A 24,968-nucleotide genomic window follows, 5' to 3' on the forward strand; every position below is an offset into this window, starting at 1 on the left:
TTTTTTTTTTTTTTTTTTTTTTGAGATGGAGTCTCTCTCTGTCACCTAGACTGGAGTGCAGTGGCATGATCTTGGCTCACTGCAACCTCCACCCCCCGAGTTCAAGTGATTCTCCTATCTCAGCCTCCCAAGTAGCTGGGACTAAGGCATATGCCATCATGCCTGGCTAATTTTTGTATTTTTTTAGTAGAGATGGGGTTTCACCATGTTGGCCAGGGTGGTTTCGAACTCTTGATTTCAGGTGATCTGCCCATCTCGGCCTCCCAAAGTGCTGGGATTACAGGCATGACCCACTGTGCCCAGAGGATATAGCCCTTAGCTAACAATAATGTATCAATATTGGTTTATTAATTGTATAAATATATTAATGTGAAATATTAATAATAGGAAAATGGGGGTGCTGCAGTGGCACGTGTCTGTAGTCCCGGTTACTTGATCTGGTGAGGCGGGAGGATCACTGAGCTCAGTTCGAGACCAGCATGGGCAATACAGTGAAACTCTGCCCTACTACCTCCCCAGCAAAAAACCCCAGGGGAATGGGTATGGGCTTATACAGGAACTCTCTGTACTATCTTCACAATTTTTCTGTAAATGTAAAACTTGCTAAAACCAAAAGTTTATTTTTAAATAAACTACATTGAGATATCCTTTCTCATTTTTTGGACTACTGGCAAGAATTTCAGCTGGCAAAAAGTTTAGCAAGTCAGTGAGGTTGAGGGTGAAGCAGGTACTCCTGATACATTGCTGTGGAAAAGCAAATTGGAATGATGCCTATGGAGATCTGGGAAATGCCTAGCAATATTACATAAGGATTTACTCTTTGACTAGCTGCAAAAATAGACTTTAAAAAGGAATGGGTATTATCTCTATAGAGAGGTATGGAGTGAGCTCAAAAATATCTCGTTAAATTAAAAGAAAAAACGTGTTATATCTGAGAGCAGGGCTTCTATAAAATTAAAAAAATAAACCAAATTAATAAAATTAAAAAGAAGAATGTATGGCCTAGCTGTGATGGCTCATGCCTATAATCCCAGCACTTTAGGAGGCCACAGTGGGAGGACTGCTTGAGGCCAGGAGTTTGAGACCAGCCTGGGCAACATAGCGAGACTCTGTGTCTACTTTAAAAAAAAAAAAAAAAAAGGTGTACCTTTTATTTTAAAAAGGGGGTAGCATACAAATATATTATATATATATAAATTAGTATATTATCTAATATTTACATGTTTAATCTGCCTTTTTCAATACCAGTATTATTACCAATAATACACTTATAAAAAACGGCTTATAATTTTTTTTGCAGTTTTTTGTTCTTAAGATAAAAGGACAGTCAAAATACCAAGTTTTAAACCCACTTGAAAAAATGTCCATCTGGGCACAGTGTCGTGCACCTGTAATCTCAGCTACTTGGGAGGTGGGAGGCTGAGACGGGAGGATCACTTGAACCCAGGAGTTCGGCTCCAAGCAGAACAACCCTAACTCCTGGGCTCAATGATCCTCCTGCCTCAACCTCCCAAAGGTTGAGGAAACTAGGACTATAAGCACATGCCACTGCACCCCCATTTCCCTATTATTAACATCCCATATTCATAAAATACATTGGTACAATAAACAAATATTGATACATTATTGTTAACTAAAGTTTATACTTTATCCAGATTTCCTTAGTTTTTACCTGATGTCTTTATCTTAAAAATATGTATTAAATATATTTATATGAATATATATTTCCATAAGTATTTATATGTAATATGTATAATTTATATGCAATATGCCTTACATAATATAAAACATTGTATATAATTTATATTATATACTGTATACACATTTATATGCTACTCCCTTTTTAAAATAAAAGGCACAACTTTTTCTTTGTTTTTGAGACAGGGTCTCACTCTGTCGCCCAGGTTGGAGTGCAGTGGCACCATCTTGGCTCACTGCAGCCTCAAACTCCAGCGCTCAAGTGATTCCCCCCCACATCAGCCTCTTGAATAGTTGGGACTACAGGCATGCACCACCACACTTGGCTAATTTTTGTATTTTAGTAGAGACAGACTTTCACCATGTTGCCCACGCTGGTCTTGAACTCCTGAGCTCAAGTGATCCACCCGCTTCAGCCTCCCAAAGTACTGGGATTATAGGTTTGAGCCATTACATGAGTGAGTGAGAGAGAGAGAATATATTTACTTACCCTTTTAAAACCGGAAGGCTAGGCGCGGTGGCTCACACCTATAATCTCAGTACTTTGGGAGGCCAAGGTGGGTGGACCACCTGAGGTCAGGAGTTCAAGACCAGCCTGGCCAACGTGGTGAAACCTCGTCTCTACTAAAAACACAAAAATTAGCCAGGCGTGGTGGTGCACACCTGTAATCCCATCTACTCCGGGAGGCTGAGGCAGGAGAATCACTTAAACCTGGGAAGCAGAGGCTGCAGTGAGCCAAGATCACCCCACTGCACTCCAGCCTGGGCAACAGAAAGAGACTCCATCTCGAAATAAATAAATAAATAAATAAAATTTAAAAACCATGGAAGGGTAAACTAAAAACAATTAAAAAGGTTTCTAATCAGGGAAGGAGAGAAGAGCGTGGAGAGGACATGAACAGAAGATGTTTCTCTAATTGTACCTTTTTCCATAGCTTTGACTGTGGAACCATGTATATACTTTATAAATGTATGAAACAAATGAAATGAAAATTTAAAAACCAGTATCTAAAAACAGATAACATAATGAAACAAGTTAATCTGCCTACGTTGAGTTAAACTGTCCAGAGACATTTTTTTTTTGGTAGGTGGGGTATAGAGGACGTCTTGCTATGTTACCCAGGATGGAGTGCAGTGGCATGATCATAGCTCACTACAGCCCTGAACCCCTGGGCTCCAGCAATCCTCCTGCCTCAACTTCCGGAGTGGCTGAGACTACAGGCATGGGTCACTGCACCTGGCTGAACATTTTTTTGAGTGGGTTAAAAATCTCAAATTTTACTGTCCTTTTATCTTAAGAACAAAAAAACTGCAAGTAAATCATAAACTGTTTTTTAAATAAATTATATCCTTGGTAATAAAACTGGTATTTTGAAACAGGTAGATTTTTAAAATTTGAAATTTTTAATCAAAAATCAATAAAAACAAGGCCAGGCGCGGTGGCTCATGCCTGTAATCCCAGCACTTTGGGAGATGGAGATGGGTGGATCACCTGAAGTCAGGAGTTCGAGATCAGCCTGGCCAATATGGTGAAACCCAGCCTCTACTAAAAATACAAAAAAGTAGGTGGGCATGGTGGCACGCACCTGTAGTGCCAGCTACTTGAGATACTGAGGTGGGAGAATCGTTTGAACCCAGGAGGTGGAGGTTGCAGTGAGCTGAGATTGCACCACTGCACTCCAGCCTGGGCGACACAGCAAGATTGTCTCAAAAAATAAACAAATAAAAATAAATAAAAACAAAAACATAATATTTTTAAAAATATAACTTGTGAGACCAGGGAATTTCTAGTAGAAAGTTTAGAGAAAGAAAAGATACAGCAGGTGTTATAAGTGTCTCCAATCTAGTACAAGTATTTTCACTAAGTCCCTCTGTTCACATACACTCACACACGTACACAGAAGCAGAGTTTTGTCTAATTATACGTAATCTGGAATGATAGGAGATGCAGAACAGCCAAGGGTAACAGAAAGCAGAAGTGAAGCTAAGCATCCAGCACCAGCCTTCACTTTCTTTCATTTTAATGGAAGAATGCAAAGAACTCCCTAACCATGGCCGGGCATGGTGGCTCACGCCTGTAATCCCAGCACTTTGGGAGGCTGAGGCGGGTGGATCACAAGGTAAAGAGATGGAGACTATCCCGGCCAACATGGTGAAACCCTGTCTCTACTAAAAATACAAAAATTATTCTGGCGTGGTGGCATGCACCTTTAGTCCCAGCTACACGGGAGGCTGAGGCAGGAGAATCGCTTGAACCTGGGAGGTAGAGGTTGCAGTGAGCCGAGATCACGCCACTGCACTCCAGCCTGGGCAACAAAGCAAGAATCTGTCTAAAAAAACAAAAACAAAAACAAAACAAAACAAAACAAAAAACCTCGCTAGCCACATAGGCCACAGGGCCACCAAAGGACTCTTCTTCATCTCTAAGGTGATTTATCCTCCAGTGTTCCCCAGGACAGTGTGGGGTCAGCAAGAGATGGTATGGGGTCCTGTTGTGATTTCTGTATCACTTACAGTGAAGGTTTCTTGGGGCAGCTATTCTAAAAATTGTTCAGTTTACAGAACAACCTCTTTGCAGAAAGCTATAATCATTTTGTAAAAACATGAATAATGATATATGTAAGTTCCCTTCATAAACTATTTTTCTTATAGAAAATGATTCCTATATGTATGCAATATATGAAGTTATGATATGTGTCCACAGAAACACAAACCATTAAACTAAGCATGATTGACTATTTCTGGGCTTTTTTCAGCAATACTCATTTATAACTTGGTTCATTTGTTTTACAGTCCCCTTCAATTTCCCTGGAATCCAGTAGTAGTAGGTGCCAAAAGTCCTACATAAATCTGTGGGAGGAAATGAAAATAATCAGCTACTTTCATTTTTTTTTAGACTAAATCACAAGGGAAGAAGCTACTCCCAGGAGTTTGAGACCAGCCTGGCCAACATGGTGAAACCCCGTCTCTACTAAAAATACAAAAAATTAGCCAGGCATGGTAGTGTGCGTCTGTAGTCCCAGCTACTTGGGAGAACGAGATAGGAGAATTGCTTTAACCCAGGAGGCAGAGGTTGCAGTGAGCTGAGATTGTGCCACTGTACTTCAGCCTGGGCAACAAGAGCAAAACTCTGTCTCAGAAAAAAAAAAAAAAAAAAGTTACTTCCTTTTACCTTCAAAAATATCACCATTATAAAGTTTTAGCTGTAGACCAACTCAGTCTGGTTCTTGGAAGTTGAGTTTTATCCAAGAGCACAGCCTGAAAACCCATCCTGATCTGTGAGGCTGAGACACATTGCACTGGAGTAGTGGAATGGGAAGATGAAAGAAAGAGAGAACCAGGGCTGAGAATGAGAGTCTAGACTCTAATGATAATATTAATATGTAATAACATATAACTGGCATGAACAAAACTGGCCACAGAACTGCATGCACATTTTATCATTCCAGAACTTTTCAAGTAGTTTTGCTTAACACAGTGTACAGATGAGCAACTGGGTTTAGAACGCATCGGAACTAGCTCAAAGTCACACAACTACTAGAAGGAGCCTCAGGATTCAGAACCAGGGCAGTCTGACTCCAAGGCCAATACTGCTTTTCTTTACTGAAAAAATAAAAATAAAAAAAGATAAAATTCAAATATGGATTGCTAGACATTTTAAAGCTGAGTATTTGATATTAATACTACAACTGTGCCCTTTTCAATTCTGTCTGTCACCAGACTCTCATCTTATAACCTGTTTCGCCTGATGGTCTTGAAATGACAACAGCATTGGGTGGCTGTTGATCTGCTGCCTGTACATATAACATTAACAACTCTTTTACGTCTTTAAGTTAACTTTAATATTTAAAATACCTTGGAAACCATTTCCTTCCTTTGCATGCTTGGGTACAAGGTAGAACGGCTTTAGTCTTAGTTGCTGCCTAACTTTTGCTGAAAGCCAGTTTTTAACGGGCAGGCCGTCTTGGGTGCTAGTAGGCCAGCTAGTTTTTAATTCCAAAGCCAGGGTTATATCCACAGATATTTCTTTATTAATAAGAAGTGTTACAGCAGGGCTCCCTTGTCTTTTCCTCTTCATGATGACATCTGTATCTGGTTGAACATATAAAAGAAAAGAAAGTATTAATCCAATTTTCTCTAGAAATACAGGGGAAATAACATAACTATAATTGAAGATCTCTGGTGTGCTAAGTATAAAGTAAACATTAGTGGTAAAACAGAAACTGGTTCTAAAAGGCAAAATGCTTTACTAAACTAATATTGGCCAGGCGTGATGGCTCACGCCTGTAATCACAGCACTTTGGGAGGTCAAGACGAGAGGATCACTTGAGGTCAGGAGTTTGAGACCAGCCTGACCAACATGGAGAAACCTCATCTCTACTAAAAATACATAAATTAGCTGGGCATGGTGGTGAATGCCTGTAATCCCAGCTACTCAGGAGGTTGAGGCATGAGAATCGCTTGAACCCAGGAGGCGGAGGTTGCAGTGAGCCGAGATCACACCACTGCTCTCCAGCCTGGTCGACAGATTAAGATTATGTCTCAAAAAAGAAAAACAAAAACACAAAAAAAAACCCACACAATAATTACTGATATCTCCCATCAGGAGGCATTGTCAAGATGGTGTGGGGCATCTGTGATGAGGGGGTCTCTGTAGACTTTGAGGTTGAAGAGTGCTGTGATTAAATTTTCTTTTCTTTTCTTTTCTTTTTTTTGAGACGGAGATTCGCTCTTGTTGTCTTGTTGCCCAGGCTGGAGTGCAATGGCACGATCTTGGCTCACTGCAACTTCTGCCTCCCGGGTTCAAGCAATCCTCTTGCCTCAGCCTCCTGAGTAGCTGGGATTACAGGCATGTGCCAAAGCGCCTCGTTAAATTTTCATTACAAATTATAGATGGCAGAATGGAGGGAAGCCTAGAGAAGAGGCCAGATGGGCAAGAGGGAAGAGACAGGCAGCAAAAAGACCACAGCAACAGCCCGGCACAGAGGCTGGGTGCCATGGCAGCACAAAGGCAGTGAGCATCAAGACACGGGGGAAGAAATGAGAGCAACTAAAGAAGAACAAATCAACATAACTGGTCATGAGTTGAGTATGATGTGAGGAGAAAAGTAGGAGCCTTGGGATGCCATGCCAGGATCTTGGCCTAGGAAGTGACTGATGTTGGTTCCATTCCCCAAAACAGAATAAGCAGGAAGAAAAAAGATTGGGCCAAGCTGAACTTCATGAGATACAATGAGCTCTAGATACCTATGGGACACTCAAGTGGGGATGGTTGCTGGGTTGGTGGCTATGGTCAGAAATGTAGATGGCTTTGGGAGTTGGGGGTATATAAGCAGTAAAGACTACTACTCTCAGATAAGACTTCCACAGTGAGGAAGTAGAACACAAAGGAGAAAATACTAGAAAAATCTGCAAACCTGGCCACCTGTTACCCAAACCTGGCCACCTCTCCTGTTACCACTGAGGAAGTAAGTGTCCATCTACCTTACTTTTTTTGAGACAAAGTCTGGCTCTGTAGCCCAGGCTGGATGGAGTACAGTGGTGTGATCTTAGCTCACTGCAACCTCCACCTCCCAGGTTCAAGTGATTCTCCTGCCTCAACCTCCTGAGTAGCTGGGATTACAGGCAAGCACCATCACACCTGGCTAATTTTTGTATTTTTAGTAGAGATGGGGTTTTACCATGTTGGCCAGGCTGGTCTTGAACTCTTTTTTTTTTTTTTTTTTTTGAGACATAATCTTAATCTGTCGCCCAGGCTGGAGTTGCAGTGGCGCGATCTCAGCTCACTGCAAGCTCCGCCTCCTGGGTTCCCGCCATTCTCCTGCCTCAGCCTCCTGAGTAGCTGGGACTACAGGCGCCCGCCACCGTGCCCGGCTAAGTTTTTGTATTTTTAGTAGAGACGGGGTTTCACCGTGGTCTCAATCTCCTGACCCTGTGATCCGCCCGCCTCGGCCTCCCAAAGTGCTGAGATTACAGGTGTGAGCCACCGCGCCCGGCCTGTCTTGAACTCTTGAGCTCAAATGATCTGCCCGCCTTGGCCTCCCAAAGTGTTGGGATTACAGGTGTGAGCCACCATACCTGGCCCTCCATCTACCTTTCAAAGGCCACCTCTGCACATGGTCTCTGGATCCCTTCCTTCTCAACTTCTCAAGTACCATGCTCTTCAACTATTCCCTCTCCTACATCAGCAACCTCTCCCTCCCTGCTAGATTATTCTGAAATTCATACAGAGGGTTACAGGGTATACCTCTCCTTTCACCCCATATCTTCCTCCTCTCCATACTCACCATCTTCTGCTTCCTTCCAGCCCAAACTTTTTTTTTTTTTTTTTTTTGAGACAGGGTCCCATTCTGTCACCCAGGCTGGAGTGCAGTAGCATGAACATGGCTCACTGCAGCCTCAACCTCCTAGGCTCAAGCAATCCTCTTGCCTCAGCATTGTATGTAGCTGGGATCACAGGCACATGCCACCACCCCTGGCTAATTAAAAAACATTGTTTTTCTTTCTTTTTTTTTTTTTCTGAGACAGAGTCTTGCTCTGTCACCCAGACTGAAGTGCAGTGGCGCAATCTCAGCTCACTGCAACCTCCGCCTCCTGGGCTCAAGCAATTCTGTTGCCTCAACTTCCTGAGTAGCTAGGATTACAGGTGTGTGCCAACATGCCTGGCTAATTTTTGTAGTTTTAGTAGAGACAGGGTTTCATCATCTTAGCCAGGCTGGTCTCAAACTCCTTATCTTGTGATCCACCCACCTCGGCCTCACAGAGTGTTGGGATTACAGGCGTGAGCCACCACGGCTGGCCTAAAAATTTTTTTGTAGAGATGGACTCTCACTTTGTTGCCCAGGCTGGTCTTTAACTCCTGGGCTCAAGCGATCCTTCTGCCTTGGCCTCCCAAAGTGCTGAGACACCACACTCAGCCCAATCAGAACTTTCTAGAGTGGCCTACACATGTTATCTCCACTGCAACCCTGCCTTTCACTCCGTATCCATCACCCCACTGACATTTCTCTTGTCAACCCCAGAAGACCAAAGAACCCCACAAGACCAAAGACCAAATCCAATGGATTTCTGGATGTCAGTAGCATTCCAAACACTGACTGCTCCTTCTACAACACTCATATTCTCCTTTTGCTCATTATCTTCTTCCTAAACTCTAATGGAATTCTCTTCTTACCACTCTACTTAACATTGCAACTTCCCCCCGACCTCCATCTCCCACATTCCTGATCCCTCTCACTTTGCTATACTTCTTCACAACAGCACTTACTACTTTCTAGTATACAAGATAATCATTTTTTCCATTTGTTATTAATTGTATGCCTGTGCTTGCAAGATTATAAAGTACAGAAGGGTAGAGGTCTTCATCTAATTGTTCACTAATGAATCCTAAATAACTAGAACACCTACATGTTAGATAATCGATGAATATTGATTAAATTAATGGATGTATGAATTTACACTTTCTGCCTAGGTATTTCATCCATTCCCAAAGCCACCTATATGATGATGACTCCCAAATGTTTACTTGCAGCCCAAAGGTATCCTTTGCACTCCAAACCTATATCCAGCTACAAACTTAACACATCCACTTTGATGTTGATGTACCACAGGAGTCTACAACCAAACATATCCAAAGCCAATAAACATAACTAAATTCATATACCAAACTATGTTTTGCCTCAGTCCTTCCCATCTCAGAAAATGGCACAATCAATACACCCAGATGCACCATCCAGAAACCTGGGAACCATCTTAATTTAATCCTCTCTCTTACCCCCTATGCTTAATCCAGCTGCAAGTGCTGCTACAGCTTGGACCTGTCTGCTGCTCCAATCCCAGCACCCTACTCCCACCCCATCTAAGCTGCCACCATCTTTTACCTGAACTATTACATCATTTTCCTTTCTAATCTTCCTATTTGCCTTCTTATAAAATCTATCCTCAGAAGCCAGAGTAAATGTTTAAAAATACAAAGCCAGTCATTACTCTCTGATGAAAACCTGGCTTCTCAATGATCAGATAATAAAACCTGGTGCTGGGCGCGGTGGCTCACTCCCATAATCCCAGAACTTTGGGAGGCTAAGGTGGGTGGATCACCTGAGGTCGGAGTTTGAGACCAGCCTGGCCAACATGGAGAAATCCCATCTCTACTAAAAACACGAAAATTAGCCGGGCGTGGTGCACACGCCTGTAATCCCAGCTACTTGGGAGGCTGAGGCAGGAGAATTGCTTAAACCTGGGAGGCGGAGGTTGAGGTAAGCCGAGATCAGTGCCATTGCACTCCAGCCTGAGTGACAAGAGTGAAACTCCATCTCAAAATAAAATAAAATAAAAATAAATAAAATAAAATAAAATAAAATCTGGCCAGGCATAGTGGCTCACACCTGTAATCCCAGCACTTTGGGAAGCTGAGGCGGGTGTATTATGAGGTCAGGAGTTCAAGACCAGCCTGGCTAAGATGGTAAAACCCCATCTATACTAAAAATACAAAAATTAGCCAGGCGTGGTGGTGGGTGCTTGTAGTCCCCCCTACTTGGGAGGCTGAGGCAGGAGAATCGCTTGAACCCGGGAGGCAGAGGTTGCAGTGAGCCGAGATCATGCCACTGCACTCCAGCCTGGGCGACAGAGCAAGACTCCTTCTCAAAAATAAAATAAAACAAAATCTAAACTCTTTTTCCGGGTCTACAAGTCAGTAGAGAATCTGGTCCCTGGCCTCCTCTTTAGCTTCATTTCATGTCGCTTCATCTTTTCTGCAAGAGCCTCTTTTTGTTCCTAGATCTTGCCAAGCTCTTTTTTCTGCCTCAGGGCTTGGCTCTACCACCCCATTCCACCCTAATTGCTATCACTTTTCCCAGTTTATTCCCTTCAGAGCACTCACTGCAATTTGTGTTGTATGTTTTTACACTATTAGATTACGAGTTTTAAAGAGGATCCCATCCATTTTACGCAGGCACATATACCCAGTGGCACAGGCAGCAGACTAAATGAAAAGCAGAGTGTTGTTTCTAGAAGGAGAGAATAGTCATACCTAGTAATTGCCAATGTACACTCCTCCACTGATGTTTCTTGACCTCACTACTGCCCTTTTTCTTACTGCAGAGAGGGCAAGAAACAGGAGGAGGTGAGCGCACATTGGCAATTACTAGGTATAATTAAACCTGTAAGAATCAAAAGGCAAAAATCTTACCTTTAATGTTGTTAATTTCTTCCTTAATGATTTTCCTAAACTTTGACAGCATCTTAGAAGCTGATAATATTTCATCTTCTAAAAACTGGCTCAGAGGATTTTCTTTTGGATTTCTTTTAAATTTCACAAAGTAATATGCACCAGTGTCAGAATATTCTTCTAGTTGAATTCTGGGGACTTCCAGTTTAAACATGACATCGAATTCATTAGGTGCAGAAATCTAAGAAACAGTAAAAATAGCACTGAAATATTTGCTTATGAATGTTTCCAAGTGACTGGAAGTTTTAAGTTCCACTTAAAACTTTACTTTAAAAAGCAAGATTCATAATGTCTATATATTCCCTCTGGGAGTGCGACTACTGGAGCTGGCAGGAGGTGGAAGAGTATTACCTGTTTCATTTTGTAGGATCTACACTCGATTTTTTTTACTATGACCTAGCATTATTTTTATAACTAAAAATGATTTTAGGCCAGCTGCAGTGGCTCACACCTATAATTAAATTTCGTGTATGATATGTGGCAGGGAATCAAGGTTCATGTTTTTCCTATATAGATACCCAATTGACCCAGCATTATTCATTGAAAGAAAAAAAAAATCATCTTTTCAGCCAGGCACAGTGGCTCATGCTTGTAATCCCAGCACTTTGTGAGGCTGAGGCAGGCAAATCACAAGGTCAAGTGATCGAGACCATCCTGGCCAACATGGTGAAACCTCGTCTCTATTAAAAATATGAAAATTAACTGGATGTGGTGGTGTGTGCCTATAGTTCCAGCTACTCAGAAGGCTGAGGCAGGAGAATTGCTTGAACCTGGGAGGCAGAGGTTTCAGTGAGCCGAGATCGTGCGACTGTACTCCAATCTGGGTGACAGAACAAGACTCTGTCTCAAAAAAAAAAAAAAAACCTTTCTCCTACTGAATTACATTGCTGCATATTTTGTGTACTATATTGAATTATATGTGCAGGATTCTTTCTGAACTTTCTATTCAATTGGCCTATTTTTCTTTTTTTCTTTTTTTTTTTTTTTTTCTGAGACGGAGTCTCGCTCTGTCGCCCAGGCTGGAGTGCAGTGGCCGGATCTCAGCTCACTGCAAGCTCTGTCTCCTGGGTTCATGCCATTCTCCTGCCTCAGCCTCCCGAGTAGCTGGGACTACAGGCGCCCGCCACCTCGCCCGGCTAGTTTTTTGTATTTTTCAGTAGAGACGGGGTTTCCCCGTGTTAGCCAGGATGGTCTCGATCTCCTGACCTCGTGATCCGCCCGTCTTGGCCTCCCAAAGTGCTGGGATTACAGGCTTGAGCCACCGCGCCCGGCCTCAGTTGGCCTATTTTTCTATCACTGCATCAATAACACCTGCTTAATTAGGCTGCTTTATGGTAAGTCTTGCTCTTTGGTAGAGTAAATCTTCCAACATTTTTTCCCATACAATTTCCTAAACTATTCTAGGTCCATTGCACTTCCATATAAATCTTTTAATCAGGCTGGGCACAGTGGCTCACACCTGTAATCCCAGCACTTTAGGAGGCTGAGGCGGACAGATTACCTGAGGTTAGGAGTTTGAGACTAGCCTGGCCAAAGTGGTGAAACCCCGTCTCTACTAAAAATACAAACATTAACTGTGTGTGGTGGCAGGCGCCTATAATCCCAGCGACTCGGGAGGCTGAGGCAAGAGAATTGCTTGAACCCGGGAGACGGAGGTTGCAGTGAGCCGAAATCAAGCCACTTCACTCCAGCCTGGGCAAAAGAGTGAAACTCTGTCTCAAAATAAAAATAAAAATAAAAAAATAAATAAATCTGAAACCCCGTCTCTACTAAAAATACAAAAAATTAGCTGGGAGTGGTGGCAGGCGCCTGTAGTCCCAGCTACTTGGGAGGCTGAGGCAGGAGAATGGCGTGAACCCAGCAGGCGGAGCTTACAGTGAGCCAAGATTGCGCCACTGCACTCTAGCCTGGGTGACAGTGCAAGACTCTGTCTCAATAAATAAATAAATAAATAAATAAATATTTTAATCAGTTTGTCAATTTAATTAAAAAACTGATGAGATTTCGACTGAGATTGCATTAAATCCAGATCAATTTGAGGAAAAATGAACATGACATAGTTGTCAATTACTTCCTCTTCAAATTTACCCAGTTATGTTTTTAAGTTTTGAATATCTTTAGTGAGATTTATTCCTAAATATTTGATTTTTAAATTGTTTTTCAAGTTTTCCATTTTTGTTTGTTTGTTTTTGAGACAGAGTTTCACTCTTGTCACAGAGGCTGAAGTGCAATGGAGCAATCTTGGCTCGCTGCAACCTCTGCTTCCTGGGCTCAAGCAATTCTCCTGCATCACCCTCCCCAGTAGCTGGGAATACAGGCGTATGCCACCACGCCCAGCTAATTTTTGTATTTTTAGTAGAGACAGGGTTTTGCCATGTTGACCAGGCTGGTCTCAAACTCCTGACCTCAAGTGATCTGCCTGCCTCTACCTCCCAAAGTGCTGGGATTACAGGCGTGAGCCACCATGCCTGGCCAAAGTTTTCCATTTTTATTTGTTAGCGATGGGGTCTCTAGGCTGGAGTACAGTGGCTACTCACAGATAGATCACAGTGCACTGCAGCCTCAAACCCCTGGCCTGATGTGATTCTCCTACCTCAGCCTCCCAAATAGCTGGGACTATCAGAATGCACCAATGCACCTAGCTTTGATATTTCTCATGATATTCTAAATGGTATTTTCATTTTGTTTTTAACCTTGTTAGTATATTGAAATATTTTTATCTTTGTTTATTGATTTTGCAACCAGCAATTTTGCTAATTTACTAATTATTTCCAACAGTTTATAAATGAAGCCAATCAAGTCATCTACACATAACGATTTCATCACTCCTTTTCCAGTCTTATGCCTTTGTTTTCCTTGTCTTGCTGCATCAGCTGTATGTATTCCTTTATGTTCTTTTTGTTGTTGTTGTTCAACATTATTTACGTAATTCATTTTCACTGTTCATGTTGCTGTAGTTTGTTCCTATTCTTTACCAGTTAATATACCATTACTTAAAACCACTGGCTGGGCGTGATGGCTCACGCCTGTAATCCCAGTACTTTGGGAAGCCGAGGCGGGTGGATCACCTGAGGTCGAGTTCGAGACCAGCCTTACCAAAATGGAGCAACCCCATCTCTATTAAAAATACAAAAAGTTAGCCAGGCATGGTGGTGCATGCCTGTAATCCCAGCTACTCAGGAGGCTGAGGCAGGAGGATCGCTTGAACCTGGGAGGTAGAGGCTGCAGTGAGCTGAGGCCACCCACGCCATTGCACTCCAGCCCAGGTGACAAGAATGAAACTGTCTCCAAACAAAACAAAACAAAAACAAACAAACACTAAAATTAATTGATTTCCATGTAACCTTTTCACTCAGTCCAAACTATATAAATAGTACATTAACACTTAGAACAAAAAGAACATATGGACTGACAATTCTACAGGGAATTTCTACAAGAAACTTCCCACATATTTTCAAGATGTTTTTTAACCTAGAATTTGATAAACTACAATAAAATATATGAATGAGAAATATGTCAATATAGAACCATGTAAATAAATTACTGAGAAGTATATTTTGTCTATCCTTTGACTCATAAAAAAGAACTTGGAATCCAATTTTGAAATGCAAATATAAGTATAACAGATCCAAGTATATGTGTAAAAGAAGAAAATACATCAAAATGATAACAGTAAATAAAATAGGAGCAATATTTTCTTCTATGGGCTTTTCTGACTTTCCTAGAGCATCAATATGGAACAAGAAGCAGGGCACCGTGGCTCATGCCTATAATCCCAGCACTTCGGGAGGCCGAGGCAAGTGGATCACATGAGGTCAGGAGTTCGAGATCAACCTGGCCAACATAGTGAAACCCCGTCTCTACTAAAAATACAAAAATTAACTGGGTATGGTTAATCAAGCTTATAATCCCAGCTACTTGGGAGGCTGAGGAAGGAGAATTGCTTAAACCGGGGAGGCAAAGGTTGCAGTCAGCCAAGATCATGCCACTGCACTCCAGCCTGGGTGACAGAGGAAGACACCATCTCACAATAAAATAAAATAAAATTAAATTAAATTAAATTAAAATATGGGACAAATGAGAATATGGGAGAGGCTGAGGAGAGGGGTAAGGAGGGGAGCTAGTGAGCTGTACAAGCCTGCTGGTGGATGAACAGTGGGTCAGCTCTACAAGAAACACATATATCTCATTCATTCATTCACTCAGACAGCATCTTGCTGTTGCCCAGGCGGGAGTGCAGTGATGTGAACAGGCCTCACTGCAGCCTTGACCTCCTGAGATCAAATGACCCTTCCATTTCAGTCTCCCAGGTAGCTGGGACTGAAGATGTGTGCCACCACATCCAGCTAATTTTTAACTTATTTTTTGTAGAGCTGGGGTCTCACTATGTTGCTCAGGCTGGACTCAAACTCCTGGCCTCAAGTTCCTCCCGCCTCAGCCTCCCATTGTGCTAGGATCACAGGCATGAGCCCACTGTACTTGGCCCACGTATATCTCATAATCAGTAACAGAAAAAGTTTTAGGCCAGGTGTGGTGGCTCACGCCTATAGTCCCATCACTTTGAAAGGCTGATGCAGGTGGATCAAGGTCAGGAGTTCAAGCCTGGCCAACATGCTGAAATCTTGTCTCTACTAAAAATACAAAATTAGCCAGGTGAGGTGACACCTGACTATAATCCCGGTTACTCAGGAGGCTGAGGCAGGAGACTCACTTGAACCCAGGAGGTGGAGGTTACAGTGAGCCAAGATCACATTACTGCATTCCACCCTGGGTAACAGAAAGACTCCATCTCAAAAAAAAAAAAAAAAAGAAAGAAAAAGAAAAAGTTTTAGATTAAACAAATTTCACTGGATTTCTTTTCATTGGCATAATTTTTAAAAACAAAGTGGTTCTGGGCCGGACACGGTGGCTCAGGCCTGTAATCCCAGCACTTTGGGAGACCGAGGCGGGTGCATCAGGAGGTCAGGAGATAGAGACCGCCTGGCTAACACTGTGAAACTCCTTCTCTACTAAAAATACAAAAATTAGCCGGGCATAGTGGCGGGCGCCTGTAGTCCCAGCTACTCGGGAGGCTGAGGCAGGAGAATGGCGTGAACCCAGTAGGCGGAGCTTGCAGCGAGCCGAGATGGCACCACTGCACTCCAGCCGGGGCGACAGAGTGAGACTCTGTCTCAAAACAAAACAAAACAAAACAAAACAAACAAACAAACAAAAAACCACACACACACAAAGTGGTTCTGAATGGAGACTGTCTTCTGAATGTCTTGTTCTCTAATTCTAACAGGTAATTTTCTTTTTCCTTTGGACCCGCCATATACAGTAATTGAACTGAATTGATACGTAGGTAATAAGAATCATGCTCAGTCAGAGACATCTGATGCTGAAAAGCAAAATAGTTAATTGAAAAGTATCATGCTCAAGACATAGTCTGGGCCGGGCGCGGTGGCTCAAGCCTGTACTCCCAGCACTTGGGGAGTCCGAGGCGGGTGGATCATCTGAGGTCAGAGTTCGAGACCAGCCTGGCTAACATGGTGAAACCCCGTCTCTACTAAAAATACAAAAATTATCCGGAAGTGGTGGCAGGCGCCTGTAATCCCTGCTACTTGGGAGGCTGAAGCAGGATAATCGCTTCAACCCGGGAGCCAGAGGTGGCAGTGAAACCTAGATGGCACCACTGCACTACAGACCGGGCAACAAGCGTGAAACTCTGTCAAAAAAAGAAAAAGAAGAAAGAAAAGAGAGAGGGAGAAAGGATGGAAGGGAGGGAGGGAGGGAAAGAGAAGAAAAGAGAAAAGAAGAGAAAAGAAAATAATAGAAAAGAAGTCGGGCACGGTGGCTCACACCTGTACTCCCAGCACTTTGGGAGGCCGAGGCTGGCGGATCACCTGACGTCGGGAGTTCGAGACCAGCCTGACCAACATGGAGAAAGCCCATCTCTATTAAAAATACAAAATTAGCCAGGCGTGGAGGCTCATGCCTGTAATCCCAGCTACTCAGGAGGCTGAGGCAGGAGAATCGCTTGAACCTGGGAGGCGGAGGTTGCAGTGAGCCGAGATCACGCCACTGCACTCCAGCCTGGATAATAAGAGCGAAACTCCGTCTCAAAAAAAGAAAGAAAAAGAAAGAAAGAAATCTGTTGCTGGGCAGGAAACACGCTCCAGTCAGGAACTTGCTTCTAAACTTTCGATTTACACAGAAACGATTAATGACTCAATCACCCACAAACGGATGGAGCTGTGTAGTACACGCGTCTAAGCAATTATATGGAATGTGTATCTAGAAAGCATACTTTTTAGTATCTGTAGGGAATATTCGTATTTGTTTGTTTAACATTACACTGTGAGCTTCCCAAGATTTCTGTATGAGAAATTGGGGATAGACGGGACAGCAGGAGAGGGCAGGGAGGAAGAGGGGGAGAGAAATTGCAGGTATTTTTTCTATGGAGTAAGAGGTCTTCCTCACAGGAAAAAGTCTACGTGGAATTTTTAACAGACCACTTCAAATTATCCAAGTCAACATCTCACTGGGACCTCAGGTCCACACCATCAAACACCGCCCTGTTACGGAAACTCGATACATGTCGGCTTGCATGAATGAACCCCTCCATTTGAATTACCCCGGGAACACGGTCTTGAAATTACCCAGCAGTCAGCACCGGTTGGCTGGCTGATCGTTGGATGTGTAGATGAGTAAACGAGCGGTTTGTCGTTTTACTTAGAACAGGCTACCGAAAAACATGCAAGAGTCTAAGTCACTTCCGAAGGGAAGTGAGGGGCGCGACCCGGGGGAGGCAGGGACTGCGAACTGCGGATTCGGGAAGGCTGAGCAGCGGGGCCCCGCGGGCGGGCGCCAAGCAGCTCACCTTCACGTGCTCGTAGTAGCTCCCGGTGTGCAGCCGCTCGATGCCTCCGAACCCGGACTCGCACTTCAGTCTGTGCAGCAGGTGGCCCACAACCCCGTTCACCACCTTCGCCGCCTTGGAGATGTCCTGGTGGCTGAGCTTTAACTTCTCCAAAACCGCCCGGAGCTTCTTGGCCCCAGGCGCCGCATCCCTCTGTTCGAGAATGGGGACCGAGACCGGCAGGCCGGGGCTGGGCACGTCCCCGGGCCCGGGCGGGGGTCTTGGCTTCGGAGAGCAGCGCGCGCCCCTCTGGCGGCGAGAACCAGCCCTGGAAAGAGCCGGTTCCCGAGCCGCAGGAGGCTCCAGCCCCTCCGCCCCAGCGGCGCTGGTGGAGTCAGAGGGCCGCGCGTCCTGGGCGCGCTGAGGCGCCTTTTTGGCGCGGGCCCCAGTTGCGCGGACGGGCGACCTCTCCTGGGTGTCCGGGGGGCTCTTCTTCTGCCGGGATCCCGACTTCCTGGCGGGGCCGAACTTTCCCGCCTCGGGCAGGGCGGCTTCGGGGGCAGCCGGAGACTCGTTGCGGTCCGTCCGGGCCCCCCTGGCACTATGCGCGGAAGCCTCGGGGACAGTGGCTGCGGCCTCGGAAGCTCTCCGCGTGGCCTTTCCTTGCCGAGGCTGCATGGCTGGCGCTTTCTGTTCCCCGAAAGAAGAATCCGTTTCAAGAAAAGGCCGCAAGAGGAAGAGCCAGCAATAGCTGTTGGAAACCTACCACTACTGGCGGGCACACAGTGTCTGCGAGCTGAAGCGGAACCCCAGGCTGGGAAGTCGCTGCGAGCCACGCCCATGCCGCGAAGAGGCTGGCCGCGGCCTTTACTGATGCTACAAAAGTCTCGAAGTTTCTAACCCTCCAGGGCAATCCGTGACCCTGTCTTAAGAAGATGAGGTAGGGCGGGGCGCGGTGGCTCACGCCTGCAACCTCAGCATCCGAGAGGCCGAGGCGGGCAGGTCGCTTGAGATCAGGAGTTTGAGACCAGCATGGGCAACCCAGCAATATATATAAATTATATATATATACACACACACACACACACACGACACATATATATGTGTGTTGTGTTGGTTGGGCACAGTGACTCACACCTGTAATCCCAGCAATCTGGGAGGCCGAGGTGGGCGGATCACCTGAGGTCAGGAGTTTAAGGTCAGCCTGGTCAGCCTGGCCAACAAGGCGAAACCCCGCCTCTACTAAAAAATACAAAGATTAGCTGGGCGTGGTGGCCGGCACCTGTAATCCCAGCTACTGGGGAGGCTAAGGCTGGAGAATCACTTGAACTCGGGAGGCGGAGGTTGGTGAGCCGAGACGTGCCACTTCATTCCAGCCTGGACTTACAGAGCGAGACTCTGTCTCAAAAAAGAAAAAGAGGCTGGGCGGGGTGGTGCACGTCTATAATCCCAGCACTTTGGAAGGCCGAGGCGGGCGCATCACAAGGTCAAGAGATCGAGACCTTCCTGGCCAACATAGTGAAACCTCGTCTCTACTAAAAATACAAAAATTAGCAGGACGTGGTGGCGTCTGCCTGTAGTCCTAGCTACTCGGGAGGCCGAGACAGAGAACTGCTTGAACCTGGGAGGGAGAGGTTGCAGTAAGCCAAGATTGTGCCACTGCACTCCAGCCTGGGCAACAGAACAAGACTCCATCACAAGACAGAAAAAGAAAAAAAGAAAATAAAGAAAAAAGAAAAAAATTGACAGAGAAACTTTTTTTTTTTGAGACGGAGTCTCGCTCTGTCGCCCAGGCTGGAGTGCAGTGGCCGGATCTCGGCTCACTGCAAGCTCCGCCTCCCGGGTTCACGCCATTCTCCTGCCTCAGCCTCCTGAGTAGCTGGGACTACAGGCACCCGCCACCTCGCCCGGCTAGTGTTTTTGTATTTTTTAGTAGAGCCGGGGTTTCACCATGTTAGCCAGGATGGTCTCGATCTCCTGTCCTCGTGATCTGCCCGTCTCGGCCTCCCAAAGTGCTGGGATTACAGGCTTGAGCCACAGCGCCCGGCCTAAATGTTTTTTTAATTTAATTTTGTTTTGAGTCAGGGAGGCGCGATCTCGGCTCACTGCAACCTCTGCCACCAGGGCTGAAGCGATCCTCCCACCTCAGCATCCCGAGTAGCTGTTACTACAGGTGCGGACACCATGCCCAGCTTTTTCTTTTCTTTTTTCTTTTCTTTCTTTCTTTTTCCTTTTTTTTTTTTTTTTAAATACATGGGGAGGTCTTACTATGTTACCCAGGCTGGTCTCAAAACTCCTAGACTCAAGTGATTCTCCCTCCTCAGCCTCCCAAAGTGTTGGCATGAGCCACTGTGCCCTGCCACAGAAACTTTTTCTTTTCTTTCTTTTTTTCTTTTTTTTCTTTTTTTTTTGAGGCAGAATTTCGCTCTTGTCACCCAGGCTGGAGTGCAACGGCGCAATCTTGGCTCACTGCAACCTCTGCCTCCTGGGTTCAAGCAATTCTCCTGCCTCAGCCTTCTGGGTAGCTGGGATTACAGACGCCCGCCACTACGCCCGCCTAATTTTTTGAATTTTTAGTAGAGACATAGTTTCGCTATGTTGGCCATTTAGTATTTAGTAGAGACGGAGTTTCGCTATGTTGGCCACGGCGCCTGGCCAGAAACTTTTATTTATATTTATTTATTTATTTTTATTTTTTTGAGACGGAGTCTCACTCTGTCACCTAGGCTGGAGTGCAGTGGTGCGATCTTGGCTCACTGTAACCTCCGCCTCCCGGATTCAAGCGATTCTCCTGCCTCAACCCCCGAAGTAGCTGGGGCTACAGGTGTGCACCACCGCACCCGGCTAATTTTTGTATTTTTAGTAGAGAAGGGTTTCACCATATTGGCCGGGCTGGTCTGGCACTCCTGATCTCGTGATCCACCTGCCCGGCCTCCCAAAGTGTTGGGATTACAGGTGTGAGCCACCATGCCCGGCCAACTTTTTCAATGTAAATTTAAAAAGGGGTTTTTAAAAATCAGTAAGAAATAAAATAATTTTTAAAAAGAAAATAAAAAATTAATAAGAAATGAAAAATAATAATTTGAAAAAAGAAAAAATAAGAAATAGAAAATATTCAACTTTTACAAGATGGAATTAATCAAAGTTTGACTGCAATTGGAGTAAATACTTCATTTTATTTGACATTTTTTAAAAAGCACAGAAAATCTTTAAAATGCTGTATAAAGTTCCTGCCTGGTATGGTGACTCATGCCTATAATTCCAGCACTTTGGAAGGCCAAGGTGGGTGGATCACTTGAGGTCAGGAGTTCAAGACCAGCCTGGCCAGCATGGTGAAACCCCATCTCTACTAAAAATACAAAAATTAGCCAGGTATGGTGGCCATGCTTGTAAATCCAGCTACTTGGGAGGCTGAGGCAGGAGAATTGCTTGAAGCGGGGAAGCGGAGGTGGCAATGAGCCGAGATCAGGCCTCTGCACTCCATCCTGGACGACAGGATGAAAAATGACAGAGAAATAACTCTGTCCCAGGGGGGAAAAAACGTTGTGTAAAGTTTTCTCTTTTTATTTTATTTTGTTTTATTCATTTTTGAGACGGAGTTTTGCTCTTGTTGCCCAGGCTGGAGTGCAATGGCACGATCTCAGCTCACCACACCCTCCGCCTCCTGGGTTCAAGAGATTCTCCTGACTCAGCCTCTCGCGCAGCTGAGACTACAGGCATGCCCCACCACGCCCAGCTAATTTTTGTATGGTTTTGTAGAGATGTGGTTTCACCATGTTGCCCAGGCTGGTCCCCAACAAGCTGTCTACCTGCCTCAGCCTCCCAAAGTGCTGTTACTCACATAAGCCAGTGCACCTGACCTGGCATTTACGTTTTAAATCATTCATACTGCTTCAGCTGTTGTGATTCTAGAGTATCTCAATACAGGCTTTCAAATATCTTTTTTGTTGTTGTTTTCGAGATGGAGTTTCACTTTTGTTGTCCAGGCTGGAGTGCAATGGTGCTATCTCGGCTCTCTGTAACCTCCACCTCCTGGGTTCAAGTGATTCTCCTGCCTCAACCTCCAGAGTAGCTGGGATTACATGTGCCTGCCACCACACCCAGCTAATTTTTTTTTTTTTTTTGAGATGGAGTCTTGCTCTGTTGTCCAGGTTGGAGTGCAGTGGCAGGATCTTGACTCACTGCAAGCTCCGCCTCCTGGGTTCATGCCATTCTCCTGCCTCAGCCTCCTGAGTAGCTGGGATTACAGGCACCTGCCACCACACCTGGCTAATTTTTTTTTGTTTTTAGTAGAGACGGGGTTTCACCTTGTTAGCCAGGATGGTCTCGATCTCCCGACCTCGTGATCCACCTGCCTCGGCCTCCCAAAGTGCTGGGATTACAGGCGTGAGCCACCGCGCCTGGCCCAGCTGTTTTTTTTTCACCTTTTTAGTACGGATGGGGTTTCACCATGTTGGCCAGGCTGGTCTCGAACTCCTGACCTCAGGTGATCTGCCCCCTTTGGCCTTCCAAAGTGCTGGGATCACAGGCATGAGCCACCGTGCCTGGCCTTCAAGTATCTATTTCTAAAGCCCTTGATATAAATGTGTATTAGAGGTCAGGCACAGTGGCTTATGCCTGTAATCCCAGCACTTTAGGAGCCCTAGATCAGCTGAGGTCAGGAATTCTAAGACCAGCCTGGCCTACGTGATGAAACTTTGTCTCTACTAAAAATACAAAAGCTGGGTGTGATGGCACATGTCTGTGAACCTAGTTACTCGGGAGGCTGAGGCAGGAGAATAGCTTGAACCCAGGAGACAGAGGTTGCAGTGAGTAAGATCCTGCCACTGCACTCCAGCCTGGGCGACAGAACGAGACTCTGTCTGAAAAAAAAAAGAAATGCATATTAGACAAGAACCTCTTGGGTTTAGAAAGCCTTGACTACTTTTTTTCCCTTTGTACTATTTGAACCATTTTTTGGGGATGTATAGTTCAATGATATTAAGTATGTTCACATTCCTGTGCAACCATCACTATCATTCGTCTTCAAAACTCTTCATCTTGCAAAACTGAAACTCTGTACCAATAAACAATAACTCCTCATTCTCTCCTCTCTCTAGCCCCTGGCAACCACCAGTCTACTTTCTGACTGTGATTTTGACTGCTCTAAGTACTTTATGTCAGGGAAATAATGCAATGTTTGTCTTTTTGTTACCGGCTTATCGCTCTTAGCCAATGTTCATCCATGTTGCGAGAATTTCCTTCTGTTTTTGGGCTGAAAAATATTGCTTTGTGTGTATATGTCACATTTTGTTTATCCATTCACCTGTCAATGGACAAAAATGCCTTACTTTTTAAAAAGTTTTCCCTGAAACAAATATGTTTATATATCCTTCTCTTAAGTTCAAAGAGATTTTTACCACCCTGCAGCAATGAGCCATAGTTTGAATTAGGATGCCAGAAAGGTATATTTTTCTCTTGTGAAATATAGAAGGAGAAATAGAAGGAGGACCATTGCATAGTCAAACTTGTTCCCAAGCCAACTAGTTTCAGGGAAGAGTAAAATGGAAGTTGAAATGTGGAAATCCATATCCTTGAAACTGCAAGAGCTGTCCAGGTGTGGTGGCTCACGCCTGCAATCCCAACAGTTTGGCCGATCCAGGCAGGCAGATCACTTGAGCTCAGGAGTTCAAGACCAGCCTGGTCAACATGGTGAAACCATCTCTACGAAAAACACAAAAATTAGCCAGGTATGGTGGTACATGCCTGTAATCCCAGCTACTCGGGAGGCTGAGGCAGGAGAATCGCTCGAACCTGGGAGGCAGAGGTTGCAGTGAGCCGAGATAGTGCCACTGCACTCCAGCCTAGACGACAGAGTGATACTCCATTGCCAAAAAAAAAAAAAAAAAAAAAAAAAAAAAACCAGAGAGAGAGAGGAAATAAAAGAAAGTGCAAGTGCATCTGGATAGTCTTCCAGGATGTTTAGGGGTAACTACCACATTCTGAAGGCCTCTGCTCTATGGTTCTGTTTGTTTTCTGCAGGGACTCCAGATGCTTGTCATGAAATCCTGTAATTGACTCTACAGTTAATTTAATGCTCTCTTCCGAGCCAGGTGCAGTGGCTCACTCCTATAATCCCAGCACTTTGGGAGGCTGAGGCGGGCAGATCTCGAGGTCAGGAGTTCGAGACCAGGCTGGTCAAGATGGTGAAACCTGTCTCTACTAAAAATACAAAAATTAGATGGGCGTGGTGGCAGGCAGCTGTAATCCCAGCTACTCAGGAGGCTGAGGCAGGAGAATTGATTGAACCTGGGAGGTGGAGGTTGCAGTGAGCCAAGATGGCACCATTGCACTGTAACCTGGGCAACAGAGCAAGACTCTGTCTCAAAAATAAAATAAAATAAAACAAATACATAAAAATAAATGCTCTCTTCCATCAGTTTCTAAAGTCCCCTTAAGTCACTGGTGGTTTCTTTAACCAAAAGCACACAAGCAACAATCCACTGGGCCAGATCAAATATCTCTACTATTGGCCTACCAAAGGAAGAGAACTCACTCTTTATTCAAACTTGCTGCAGCAATCAGTGTCCAAATCACAGAGAAAATGACTGTTCAGTTGAGTCTTGATGTGGAACTTGGATTTTATCTAGTAGGAAACCCCAGAAAATTTGTTTGTGGGTATATATTTTATCTAGTTGACTTTACCACTTCTTCTTCTTTTTTTTTATTTTTTTCTCGAGACAGCATCTCACTCTGCCACCCAAGCTGGAATGCAGCAGTGCAATGTCAGCTCATTGCAGCAATTCATACCTCAGCCTCCCAAGTAGCTGGGATTACAGGTGCGCGCCACCACCCTGGCTAATTTTTATATTTTTAGTAGAGATGAGGTTTCACCATGCTGCCCAGGCTGGTCTCGAACTCCTGGCCTCAAGTGATATGCCCACCTTGGCTTCCCAAAATGCTGGGATTACATCTTATTCTGTATACCTCATGTTTGTCTCTAGTCAGCCTTGGGTATGAGAACATCTGGTAGAGCCTACCTCAGTCACAACCCAGAAAGTGATATCCCTGTGACTTTGTAGCCTTGACCTGTTTATAACCTGTCCACTGCCTTCTAGACAGAGAAACTAAAATTCCCACCTTGCCTGCATATAGCTGCCTGTGGGCCAGAGAATCATACCCCAGAAGTTGATCCTTTTGCGAGCCCCTCTGTGAAGCCCACCT

General features: G+C 44.7%; 1 protein-coding gene across 3 annotated transcripts in view; it reads right to left on the bottom strand.

Annotated features, from left to right (window-relative positions):
* CGAS (cyclic GMP-AMP synthase) overlaps positions 1 to 18,655 on the bottom strand; it is a 33,081-nt gene extending 14,426 nt beyond the window's left edge. The window contains exons 1-3 of one of the 3 annotated variants that reach the window (XM_073006164.1): positions 17,787 to 18,655; positions 10,886 to 11,105; positions 5,554 to 5,790 (exon numbers count right to left, since the gene is read on the bottom strand). In XM_073006164.1, coding sequence (XP_072862265.1) covers positions 5,554 to 5,790; positions 10,886 to 11,105; positions 17,787 to 18,443 — 1,114 coding nt within the window. In that variant the 5' untranslated portion in view covers positions 18,444 to 18,655. The remainder of the gene's footprint in view (positions 1 to 5,553; positions 5,791 to 10,885; positions 11,106 to 17,786) is intronic. The other 2 variants (XM_008013489.3, XM_073006163.1) reach the window with 2 other exon arrangements.
* Positions 18,656 to 24,968: the final 6,313 nt, after the last annotated feature.

Source organism: Chlorocebus sabaeus, chromosome 17 (genome assembly GCF_047675955.1).
Source record: "Chlorocebus sabaeus isolate Y175 chromosome 17, mChlSab1.0.hap1, whole genome shotgun sequence".
NCBI lineage: Eukaryota > Metazoa > Chordata > Mammalia > Primates > Cercopithecidae > Chlorocebus > Chlorocebus sabaeus.